Here is a 12401-nt window from a genome sequence, read left to right as displayed (position 1 = left end):
AGAGTACTGAAGTTGTGCCTCCACCTATGCTCATCCTGTCTATCTGTAAATAAATGCAAATATTACAAAATGGCAATAAGCCTCCTTTCAAAGGAAACCAAACTCAAGTAAGTGCTATTGCACATGGAGAAATGTAACAGTACAGTCTGTATCCTGTACAGTCTGTTTTATTGTGTTTTTAATATTTTGCGGGGAGCTGCCCAGAGTGGCTGGGGCAACCTGGTCAGATGGCCAGCATATAAATATTATTATTATTATTATTATTATTATTATTATTATTATTATTATTATTCACTGCAAGAGTAGGCTGGACTGGGCTGATCTTGAAGTCTTCTGGGTCTAATCAAGGAACATAATGCTCAAGGGGGACAGAACTTCTTATAGCAAGTAAACAATTCTCTAAGAGTACCAATTCATTTGAGTTAATCAATCCCAAAGGCATTGAGATATGTTTGCACCTCAGATCTGCAGCAAATACACTGGGATTTTTTTAAAATGCTTTGTGTATTCAAAGAACTAAGATATACATAGGCTTATTCATGGGGTGTGATTACAAGAAATGGGCGTTTACTGGAGATAATACAAAAGAGACCCTTCTGCACTGGTAAATATATTTATGGTCCTTAATGCAACTTATTTCCTGGCTCCCTGTCCATCTGTTGGTCCACCTAGCTATTCATCTCTTGTTCTCACTCTCTGGCTTTGCATCTTCATTTTGTTGTCACTGCTTAGGATGGAGCTCAGTCTAACCACATCCCAAGAGCACCATGTTGGCTACCTCTGTAATGCAACATACTTTTGTGTTTTGAGGTGAGACTCTAGAATGTTCTGTGGGTTGTTAGGATGATCTAGGGCTGGAAGAAACTCTGCCCAGGAATCCTTGAGTGCTGCTGTCTGTGTGACAATAGTGAGCTCTCTGGCTCACTGGCCAGTCTCAGTAGAAGGCAGATTCATATGTTCCTATGTACCTGTCAGAGTAAATACTTTACTGACATGTGCCATTGACCTTAATCAACTTAAAGCAGCTTCAGGCAAGCCTGAGTCTATAAATGTGAAGGCAATTGAAGCCAGGCAAGTCAATGGGGCAAAGATCACACAGAACTGTTTTAACTAAATTGGTTTGCGGACTCAAAAACCATTGCAACCTTGAATTCAGAGTAGCTGAAAATCACACAGGAAGATTCATCTGGAACAGTGATTGCCAGCATCTCTCTTGCTGTCAATTGCCTTGCTTAACTGGTCTTCCAACAAATTTAGTTTAGCATTGTCTTCTCAGATTTTGCTGTGATTGTAGCATCCATAAACACCAAGCAGAGGAAATGGATGGGGGAAAGGCTGGGAATTTTTTTATATTCCTCTTTGATCCTTTAGGCAACTTTACTGTTGCCCACCAAGAACAATAGTCCACTTCCAAAACTCTGACATGAGTCCATTGACTAAACAGGGCACTGTGGAATGTATTGACTTCACAGCTTGTTCCTCAGCTTTCCTCCCATCTCTATCTTGGAAAAAAGAAAAGAAAACCCATGAATGTTGCTAGTACTCAAAATTCAAGTGCCTGCGATTGGGTGGGGAATGGAGCTCATTCCCATCCAGTTTGCAAGCATTTCCCCACCTGAAGCAGTGCTTACTCACTACAGGAAATGCTTTTATTTTTTAAATGGCTGTTGATAAGACTGGGCTATCCCAGTTCCTCTCAGAACCCTTTGAGGCAGCTTAGGCTGAGAAAGACTGCCTACGGTCACTGTTACTGAACTTCATGGTCAGACAAATATTTGAGCCAAGGTCCCAGGTGTCCACTATGACACATCCGGCATCTAAGAGAGTTGTCTGCTCTCAGTTACATTATTACAGAAAGATCTGTATTTACAGGGGCAGAATCTACTTTCTCATAGCATTCTACACCCAAAACAGTCAACATGGCTATCCAGATGTTTCTGGACTAGAACTCCCACCATTCCTGACCGCTGCCCATGTTGGCTGAGGTAGATGGGCGTTGTAGTCTAGAAACATCAGGAAGGCTCCATGTTGGCTTTCCGAGCCCAGCAGTGTGGGATTCATGCAGCGTTGTCAATAGAGCAGAAGTATGAAGTGAAGCAGAGACTGCAAAGCTAACAGAGGAAGCAAAGGATGAGAAATCTCTGCTGTGATGTACATTGGTGAGGCAACAGGAGTTGAAGTGAGGTTTGGGAAGGAGAAGAGGAAGTCACTAACAAACCGATAGAGATGGCAGAGTAGCTTGCCTCAACTAGGCTTGCCCCACATCTACAGATGTCATGGGACTCCAACTCCCATCAGACCCAGCAAGCATGGCCGATGGTCATGGAAGATGGGAGCTGTAGTCCAGCAGCATCTTCAGGGCATCTAGTGGACAAAGGCTGGGCTTGAATCACAAGTTGGAAAGAAGAAAAAGAAAGAAAGAAGGAAGGAAAGAAAGAAAGAAAGAAACTGATGCTGAAGGTGCAAGGGAGAGACAGGGAGACAGAAATGAATAATCGGGTATCTTATAAATCAGGAAACAAATAGGGAAGAAAGGACAGATTACATAGATTCAGAATTGTAGAGTTAGAAGGGACCATGTGGGTCATCTAGTCCAACTGCAATACAGGATTTTTTTTTTGCCCAAGGTGGGGCTCAAACCTAAGACCCAGAGATTAAGAGTCTCATGCTCTACCCCTTGAGCTATCCCAGCTCTTACTGTAACTCGTGGTGTGCTTGGGAGATCACAGATGAAATAAATACAACCATGTGAATGGGGCTTTGTGTGTGCTGGGAATAAGCATGATTTTCAGTTATGGGTGTGGTCCCTCCATTTGGTCTCCTAAATCTCTCCCACATTTCAGGTACAGGAGGTGAGGCAGATGGGAAACCAAACTGCGACAACGTCATTTGTGTTCCTGGGCTTCTCCAGCTTCCCAGAGCCCCAAGCTCTGTTCTTCCTCCTGTTTCTGACCATGTATATCACCACCTTGCTGGGCAATGCTCTTATCCTGGTGACCGCAGGGCTAGATTCTGGCCTCCGTACACCCATGTACTATTTCATCCAGCACCTGTCGTTCCTGGACATTTGCTATTCCTCCGTCACTCTGCCCCACATGCTCAAGAATCTGTTGATGGAGACAAAGACCATCTCCATCCTGGGCTGCCTGGCTCAGCTTTACTTCTTGGTGACTTTTGTAGGGGTTGAGTGCCTCCTCCTGGCCGTGATGGCGTATGACCGATACGCCGCCATCTGCCACCCACTTACGTACACCATCTTCATGAACAGGAAGCTGTGTACCCGGCTGGTGGCAGCCTCCTGGGCCTGCGGCTTCCTCAATTCAGTCCTGCACACAGCCATGACCGCTCTCCTGCCCTTCTGTGCCTCTCACAACCTGGACCATTTGTTCTGTGACGTCCCCCAGCTACTCAAGCTGTCTTGCGCGGACACATTCCCCAACCAAATCACCTTGCTGGCAGTCACCCTGCTTCTCGGCGTCAGTCCTTTCCTTTGCATCGTGGTTTCCTACGTCCACATCGTGGCGGCCATCTTGAGAATCCGTACTAACCGAGGCCGCCGCAAGGCGTTCTCCACCTGCACTTCACACCTCACGGTGGTCACCTTATTCTATGTCACCTGCATGTTCAATTATAATAGGCCCAGTGCCAGTCGTTCTGTATATTTTGACACCTTGGCAACTGTGCTCTACAATGTTGTGACGCCAATGCTGAACCCTATCATATATTGCCTGAGGAACAAAGAAGTGAAGGACGCCATGAGGCGTTTGCTGCACCCCAAGACGCCGTCCTCTTTTTAGCACCAGCTATTAGCCAAAATTCCTGATTTTGGCGACAACTATACAGTATACGCTTGCTGTCAACACACACACAGGGGCTCCAACTTCAGAACAAGCAACTAGGTGGGCTTCTGGCATGATCCAGCAAGCATATTCTTGTGTGGTTATGGTTCAGGGGACTCCTGTCTACCAGCCTTCAGGTTCAGTCGTCTCTTCCATCACCAACATTACCTACCCTCCAACATTTCGCCAAGAAAAATAGGAGAACGTTGATGAAAATAGGAACGTCTTATCAGGGTCCACTGGGAACTCAGCCTTCCTTCCTAGCTGAGGACTCTGTAGTCTCCGACTTGCTGTCTTTGTCACTGCTGGACTCCAGGACTCCATGATGCCATATGCCAATGTGTGTATTATAATAATAATTTTATTATCTGTACCCCGCCCATCTGACTGTGTTGCCCGAGCCAATTTGGGTGCCTTCCAACACATATAAAAACATAATAAAACATTACACATTAAAAGGCTTCCTTATATAGGGCTGGGAATCAGTGCTTGGTTTAGGATAAGGGTGGAATGCCATCCTAATTCTCTTCAGGAAGAGGTTTCTTTTCAGGTGGATGTAACACTTCAGACCTAACCTTGCCACACACACACACACACACACACCAAAGTCATCCCACTTCCTCCCAAACCACCCTTTTGTTCTTTTACATTGAACACTGTCCTTAGTGACAAGTCAGTTGTGAATAGAGCCCAACAAAAAGACTTCAGTAGTGTGTGGTTGGAGGACATTGGTGGAATATTAATTGGCCTTGATAACTGGCTGCATGCAAGATGGGGCTTACATGTTACCTGTAGTTACTGAACCCTAGCAGCATCCCTGGGTGGCCTCAATGACCAGGCACCTTTTTTGCAGAACCTTCTTGGTTATAGCTCCCTAGTAATGGAACTTCCTCCAAGGAGGCAGCGGTTTCCACATACAGTAGTACCTTGGTTTACGAACTTAATCTGTTCCGGAAGTCCGTTCTTAAACCAAGGTGTGCTTTCCCATAGCAGTGGGGGACTCAATTTACAAATGGAACACACTCAACATGTTCTGCTTCCAAGGCAAAGTTCACAAACCAAAACACCTACTTCCGGGTTTGCAGCGTTCTTAATCCAAGTTGTTCATAAACTAAGCTGGTCTTAAACCAAGGTACCACTGTAATTAGGTTTTGGGTTGTCACATACCCAACCTTGGAAGTCAAGAACCTGCCTTTCCCCCCTCAAGTCTTTAGATTGCTGGATTAAACGGAAAACAAACACATGGCTAGCCAGTGTGTTGTACTTGGACCAGAGAAACCCGAGTTCCAATCCCCCCACTACCATTACGCTCACAGAGCTATCCTGAGTGAGTCATTCCATGGACCATTAACACCTAAAGAAGGCTACATTCTGAGGAATCATTCGCCTTTAAAAACTGTGATTTGGAGTGGGGAATTAAAGCAACTCCTCTCCTTCCTCCAGCTAGCTGTGATTCAGTCACCATGGTGGTAAGGTGTCAGAGGAGATGGCTTACTCAGAGCCCTTCCCTAGAGCAGGAGGAAGGGGCAGTGTGTTTCATTGCCTTCCTTACCTTGTCTGTTATTTTTTCACAGGGAAGCTGTTGTTTGTTTGTACATCTGGGGGCAGATGTCTTGCTCTTGTGGGGAGGTAGTATTACGAGTTTTAGGGTGGGGGCGAAGCAGGCTGTATGTGCACTTAACATTCGTCTTTATGGCAGCAACATGTTAGTTCAACCTGTGCAAATGGTATGAACTGTAATGATTTTTTTAAAACAGAAAAATAATGCAAAATACAGGGAAAATGTGGAATTTTAGGAATGAAGGGAAGGGGATCTGGCTTCATTAACCTGAGCTTTACTCAACGAGTGTAGATGGCGTACACACAAATGAAACACGTCAGCGTAACCAAGGCAATTATATTTACAAAACAAATGCCAAACACACCGAAATGCAAAGTCCAGATCTCAGCATTCAGTATTTCCTGCCAGGTAACGTGAGATCGCATTGCGCACCTCCTCGCCTCCCGACTCACTGCTGGTTTCGTAGGAATGGCAGTCCTCGTTATATGCTGCCAACAGTACGTGCTCGGAGATGTCCACACCTTCGGGAACGGCGTGCCCCTTGGTCTCACAAATATTGTGCAGCACGACACATGCGGTGACCACCGCCAAAACGTTCTCCTCTGCCACTGGCAGCCTCGCAGTGAGGCAACGCCACCTTGCCTTGAGCCTGCCAAAGGCCTGCTGGACCACGCTGTGGCAGTGGTTGAAAGTCCTATTGTAGATGGTCTTCCTCTGGTCCAAGGGGCCTCCGTAGGGCTTCATGAGCCACTTCCGCATAGGGTAGGTGCTATGGGCGAGTATTAGAGGTGGGATCTCCACACCCTGAATGTTGATAGTCGGGTTCCCCGGGACAAAGGTGCCCTCGTCCATAGCCTGGCACAGCGCAGATTTGCGGAAGATCTGCACGTCGTCGTGTTTCTTCCCACTCCATCCCACTTCAATGTTAGTAAAACGGCCGGTGTGGTCGGTTGTCCCTTGAAGAAGAATGGAACAGAAGTTCTTTGGCTTGTTGCACTCGTCTCCCGGACCCGTAGCGGCTATTATAGACAGATGTGTCAAGTCCATTGCGCCAACGCAGTGAGGGAATCCCATCTTCCTGAAACCATCCATGATCTGTAAGCGGCAACAAAGAAGTAGTAAACTTAAAAACAGTTGTTTTGTGGTTGTGCCAACAATTTCACCCCAAAAATGTCCACACAGCACACCCACCACATCCAAAAAGAGTCACAGTGATATGGCATAGTAGCAAGCTGTGTTCTTTTTTGTGCTGTGTAAGTATTTTTTACTAATTTTGCATTGCAAGTGCAAAACAGAAAAACACTGTTCAGGAAACAGGTACATTCCATATAAACTACAATGCAAACATATGTGAGTTTCTGCCCCATGTTCCCAAATTATTCCGTCCCACTGCAGCAATCCATGCAGTTTCGAACAATTCAGTCATTTTGTATCGGAAATCTCTTCCACATAATATAAAACATGGCAGGTCACCAATAGGATTTCAGCAAGTGGTATTCTGACACTGCGCAACTGTTATGTTTTCATGCTTATATTAGTTTTATTAATCTACATTGAAGTTTTATCTGTATAACTATATTATCTGTTCTCGAAGCTACCAGCATGAGTTTGACCAAACTGCGGGAGGCAAGACAGGAGTGCCTGGCGTGCTCTGGTCCATGGGGTCACGAAGAGTCGGACCCGACTAAACGACAACAACACTATTATCTGTAAGCTGAATTGAGTCCGAGTCTGAGGAAAAGGTGGGATGATGATGATGATGATAGTAAGCTGCCTAGGGAAGATTTTATATCTGGGAAGGTGGGATGAAAATGTCAAAGAAAGCAACATTTTGCTACACTGACTACTCCATAAGTACCCACAGATACAATGGCAACTGCCGCATGTAGTTATAGGTAAAACGTTGGACAGATGGCAAGAATAATATCAATTAGCATATGTTCTTAGGCTATCAATATTATTCTTGCCATCTGTCCAACTTTTTAGCTATAACTATAAACATACGTTTAAAGAAGATTGGAAATCGTTTATTGAATATATGGAAAATAATAGTGTACAGTATAGCTGAAAATGCTGGCAGCATTAAGATAAATTCAACAGTAGGTTTTGATGGATGCAGTAAATAAGTTTTGATAGATGCAGTAATGGAATACCGATTGGTATAGTTTTTGTTAAAGTATGCAGGGATTTAAGATATGTAAAATGAAGCATGGAAAGAGAAAAAGGGAAGTCGTTGATATCTTAAGGATGTAAAATGAGGATCTGAAATTGTAAAACAGAAAAATTATCTATCTATATCTATCATCTATCTATATCTATCTATCTATCTATCTATCTATCTATCTATCTATCTATCTATCTATATCTATCTATCATCTATCTATCATCTATCTATCTATCTATCTATCTATCTATCTATCTATCTATCATCTATCTATCTATCTATCTATCTATCTATCTATCTATCTATCTATCTATCATCTATCTATCTATATCTATCATCTATCTCTCTCTCTCATCTATCTATCTATCTATCTATCTATCTATCTATCTATCTATCTATCTATCTATAGCTATTTTTCCTTTGCAATGTGCAACTCAACACACTCACACACCCTCCAGACAATGCAGAGGTGGCACAGCGGTGTTAGTTTGAAGCTGTGCAACTGTAGCAACTTTTTTAAGAACACGTTTTAAAAAAACTTCACCTTCCAGTAGTCGCCCAAATAGATTGTCTTCTGGACGAGCAGGTGCTTGATGGCAAAGCACACCTCCAGAACGATCTCTCCCACCGTCGACCTCCCAACTCCAAACTGCGCGGCAACTTCGCGGTAGCACTTCAGATTAGAGAGCCACCACACGGCGATAGCGACCCGCTTCTCAACGGGGATGGCTTCCCGCATGATAGTTCTCTGCCTCTGGAGCTGGGGTCGGAGCACGTCCGCAATTTCGAAGAGGGTCCCTCTGCTCATCTGGAAGCTCTCGATCCACGTTTCGTCGTCCCGGGTCCCCAGCATGGAACGCTCCCACCAATGCTGCTTGGTGGGGCAGACCCACCAGCGCCGCAATTTCGGCCCGCTTTCCAACAAGGTGACGATAGGAACCATATGTCTGCAGCTCCTCCTCCTCTGAATGATACGCCGAGTCCTCAAGATGTGGTTCTGAATCGCCCGCCCTATCAGCACTCTCCTCCTCTGCCGCCTTCTGATACTCATAAGATAGGCGTTGCATCGGCTGATGGCTGAGTGGAGCACAGCAACCAACACCTCAAGGTGTAACTTCAGCAGCTGGAGCAACACATGAGGTTCCATGCTGCGCAAGGAGTGGAACGGTATTGGAAGTCACAGGAGCAACGTTGAACGCAGGAGGTTTTTGAGCAGAGGTTGGGTGACCTCCTGTCATGGATGCTTCAGTTGAGATTCCTGCATTGCAGCGGGTTAGAATAGGGCTGGATCTACACAAAGGGAAAAAACCCCAGCTATAAATAAGTCAGAAATTAAATCATTACAGTGGTACCTCTGGTTAAGAACTTAATACGTTCTAGAGGTCTGTTCTAAACCTGAAACTGTTCTTAACCTGAGGTACCACTTTAGCTAATGGGGCCTCCCACTGCCGCCGCAGCGTGATTTCTGTTCTCATCCTGAAGCAAAGTTCTTAACCCGAGGTACTATTTCTGGGTTAGTGGAATCTGTAACCTGAAGCGTATGTAACCCGAGGTACCACTGTATAACAAAAAAAAAACAAAAAAAAAAACCTGTGATGGAAAATCATGAAGATTTTTTTTTTGCTCTCCAGCACCATCTATAGTGTTGCATGTTTATAACGCATTCATAGCACAGTTTTTTTTTACTAATATAGCTGAGTCCTAGATGACACAACTCTACAATTCTGTGAGTCTAAAAATTTTACAGCAGAAAACAAACAAATTATGTGGGCAATGCTATATCAAGGTGAAACTTCTCGTCCTACTGTGCCCACTGGTGTGGACAGCATATGGTAAAATGTTAGCAAAAACACATTACAAAGGAGCATATTGGTCTGTCTTAATGCTAAGCCATGGTTTGTTTCACAAACCACAAGTTGTCTCATAGATGATCAAACATACCAGTTTGCTTCTCCACAGTTTAGTTTATTTTCCAGCTACTCTTGCTTCCTTAAAAAAAAATGTTATTCCTTGTTTATGTTTTTGAATTACAACAAAAGCAAAAACAAAACAAGCATCAAGACATAATTAAAACAAGCCAATATTTATGGGTCAACAAGCTGTAGCTTCAGATGGTGGTTTGATGGCAATAAAGAAACCATAGTTAAGCCATAGGACATGGTTCACATTTAATGCCACACCATCATGTAATAAACCACAGTTCCACAAATCAAGGTTTAGTGTTGTGTGTGAACCAGACTGATGCCTTCTACACACTGATGACAAGGAGAATGAGGCCTTGTATAGCACTGTCTCCTCCAGATGTTGTTGGATTCCCATCACCCCTGACCACTGGGCATGCTGGCTGGGAGTGATGAGAACCGTAGCCTAGCAACATCAAGTTAGCTGCATTTGCGGAAGGGGCTTACAGTCTAACGGTTCCTGTGGACAATTCAGCATCCTTCCTGATTTGCTTTACCCTGCAACTAACTATTTACTGTGCTTTCCTTTGGATTTACTTGTGGGGCACTTACACAACAAAAAGTATTCATCCTGATTTACTCCTGGTGTGTTTACACGCCTTCCCATTCATCATTTGCTCATCCCACACTTCTCAGTGCATTACACTGTCAGTTCCCTAACCGCAGAAGATCCATTTTTATTCATTTTTAAGCGGGGTTTCTTGCACCAGGATGACAGCGTACCTAAATTTATGCAGGAATCCGTCCCGCGACACACAGAGAGTCTGGAGGTACCTAAATACAGGCACGGGCAAACAACAGGAAATGGGAGTAAGCGAGTTGGTTTATAAGAAGCAGGAAGAGGAAGGTCATGTGATTATTTCTGCTATGCCTACTTTTTGGCTCAGTCACAACATACAGTGGTACCTCAGGTTAGGTACGTACTTAATTCGTTCCGGAGGTCCATTCTTAACCTGAAACTGTTCTTAACCTAAAGCACCACTTTAGCTAATGGGGCCTCCAGCTGCCGGCGGAGCACGATTTCGGTTCTCACCCTGAAGCAAAGTTCTTAACCCGAGACACTATTTCTGGGTTAGCGGAGTCTGTAACCTGAAGCGTATGTAACCTGAAGCGTATGTAACCCGAGGTACCACTGTATAGGGAATAGGGGATAGAGCGATGATTCCAAAAGGAACAGGAAGCTTCCCCTTCCTATTTCTCCAGGAGTGTGTCAAGGAAGGCGGTGGGTAGGCTACAATCTCCCTCAGCGCTGTTTAAAGAGCTGCCAGGGGGAAGGTGAGGAATTGATCCTGTCCCCAGAGGGGGACTCCTCAGCCCCTGTTGTCTTGTGATCAAGAAGTTCCAGTGCATGGGCGTAGTCGGGGGTGGGTGGGGGTCAGCTGCTCCCCCCTAAATCAAGTAAATAAATAAAAGTCCTTAACTGACCAATTGCATCGCAAATAGCTTGGTTCCGCCCCCCGCCCAACATAAACCCTGCCCACCCACCCCTAAATAAATCCTGGCTACGCCCATTTTTTAAATTTGTGTATGTGTGTTTGTATGGGGAAATAAGGAAAATACAAAAACACAGGATTTTGGCTCTTTGGACCAGCGCTACCCCGGCGGACCAGGCGCCCTCTTCTGCTGCTGCGCGGCAACTTTCTTCCCAGTTCAGTGGCAGCCGCGGCTTGACCTTCCCACTCTCTCCCATCCTAATAATTTGGAAGGGAGGCGGGAGAAAGAGAGATCGAGATCAGACCCCCCCTCCCCACACTCACTGTTAGGCTTGAAGGGAGGGAGGCAGCTGCCTGACCCCCCACACTCCCCCCTCCAAATCTGCACTGCTCTTCCGCCTGCGTCTGCCATCGCTGTTGCTGATCCAACGAGGGAGCATTTGTCTGCACACACAAATGCTTGCAAAAGTTATTTCTTTTTTAATGCATTGGGTAAGGATCGCTTCAAGGATCCGACACGCCCCCCTCTCCCCGCTTCTCTCATCCCCCAATATCGGGATGCATTTCTCTTTTGGAGAACAGGCGCCCCTTTACCCCGCCCCAGCTCGAAAAACGGGATGGCGACAACCCAAAAAACAACCCCAGACAGACGCATCACAGCGGATCCCGCTCAACGCCCCAGTGTGCCGCGGCGAAGGGCGGGTCTTCCGGAGGACCTTTGAAATTTGGGCTCTTCTCTAACCAAGGCTCGCCTTCGCCTAATCCCGCCGAAGGATTCGCGGGTTCCAGGAGATCCCCTCTTTCCTTACCTGCGTTCCGAGGGAAGTGCGCAAGCGCGATCCCTCCTCCTTCTCCCGAAAGGCGCCGCTTTGCGATCTGCGTGCTTTGCTCAATGAGGGCGTGGGGTGGTGGATTCCTCCCCGTGCTCCCTTGCTTCGGGTCGCTGCCGGGGTTCCTTTTTCTTTTTCGGTCACTCTCGTACCCTAATTGGATTGTGATCTTCTGAACCGCTTGCCGAGCTAATCTCATCAAGAGATGTAAACATGATCTAGGCCAGCGATTTGTTATTTTTTACTTTTGCAATGCAGATTCCTGGCTCTTCTGAACCAAGCTTTCTTCAAATGGGGAAGTAAAGTGAAAACCCACAGAAGGTCTTTAGCAGGAATAGGGCACCCTGGTACACCTAGGCGGGTAGCCTACTGGTGTTTTCTTCACCTTGCTTCGCTATTTACTTGTCTGTTAGGTTGCTGCAGGTGAGCAGAAAACAACAGAAATATTTAGGAAAGTTAACTTTCAGTTTATTTCCCCCCATTTTTATTTTAATCGAGATTCCACACAAGTATGTACAAATAGACAGGTTCTGGAGCATCAAACAGCATTTCAGACAAGTTTTCTGTGGAATGTAATAAGATACCAAATCACTAAAACCCTGTTTTTATTACA

General features: G+C 45.4%; 2 protein-coding genes across 3 annotated transcripts; one reads left to right on the top strand and one right to left on the bottom strand.

The window, feature by feature from the left end:
• Window positions 1-2861: 2861 nt before the first annotated feature.
• Window positions 2862-3797, top strand: LOC309354866 (olfactory receptor 5V1-like; the record flags this gene model as incomplete). Its single annotated transcript, XM_081885130.1, has 1 exon — window positions 2862-3797. One exon carries the CDS (start codon window positions 2862-2864, stop codon window positions 3795-3797), a length of 936 nt encoding a protein of 311 aa, XP_081741256.1.
• A 1925-nt stretch (window positions 3798-5722) lies between these two features.
• LOC309355474 (uncharacterized protein) lies at window positions 5723-11832 on the bottom strand. 2 transcript variants are annotated; one of them, XM_081886389.1, is made up of 3 exons: window positions 11768-11832; window positions 8109-8854; window positions 5723-6495 (listed from the first exon to the last, which is right to left on the bottom strand). In XM_081886389.1, the coding sequence occupies exons 2-3, from the start codon at window positions 8709-8711 to the stop codon at window positions 5785-5787; spliced, it is 1314 nt and encodes a 437-aa protein (XP_081742515.1). In that variant the 5' UTR covers window positions 8712-8854; window positions 11768-11832; the 3' UTR covers window positions 5723-5784. The 2 variants fall into 2 exon arrangements, with proteins under 2 accessions (XP_081742515.1, XP_081742514.1); XM_081886388.1 differs by lacking the exon at window positions 11768-11832 and having other exon boundaries at window positions 8109-9011.
• Between the last annotated feature and the right edge of the window lie 569 nt (window positions 11833-12401).

The sequence above is a fragment of the Podarcis melisellensis genome, assembly GCF_964234715.1.
Source record: "Podarcis melisellensis genome assembly, chromosome: 13".
In the NCBI taxonomy this organism is placed as follows: Eukaryota; Metazoa; Chordata; class Lepidosauria; order Squamata; family Lacertidae; genus Podarcis; species Podarcis melisellensis.
The sequence above is the reverse complement of the archived record's forward strand: the minus strand, read 5'-3'. Positions and strand labels throughout refer to the sequence as shown.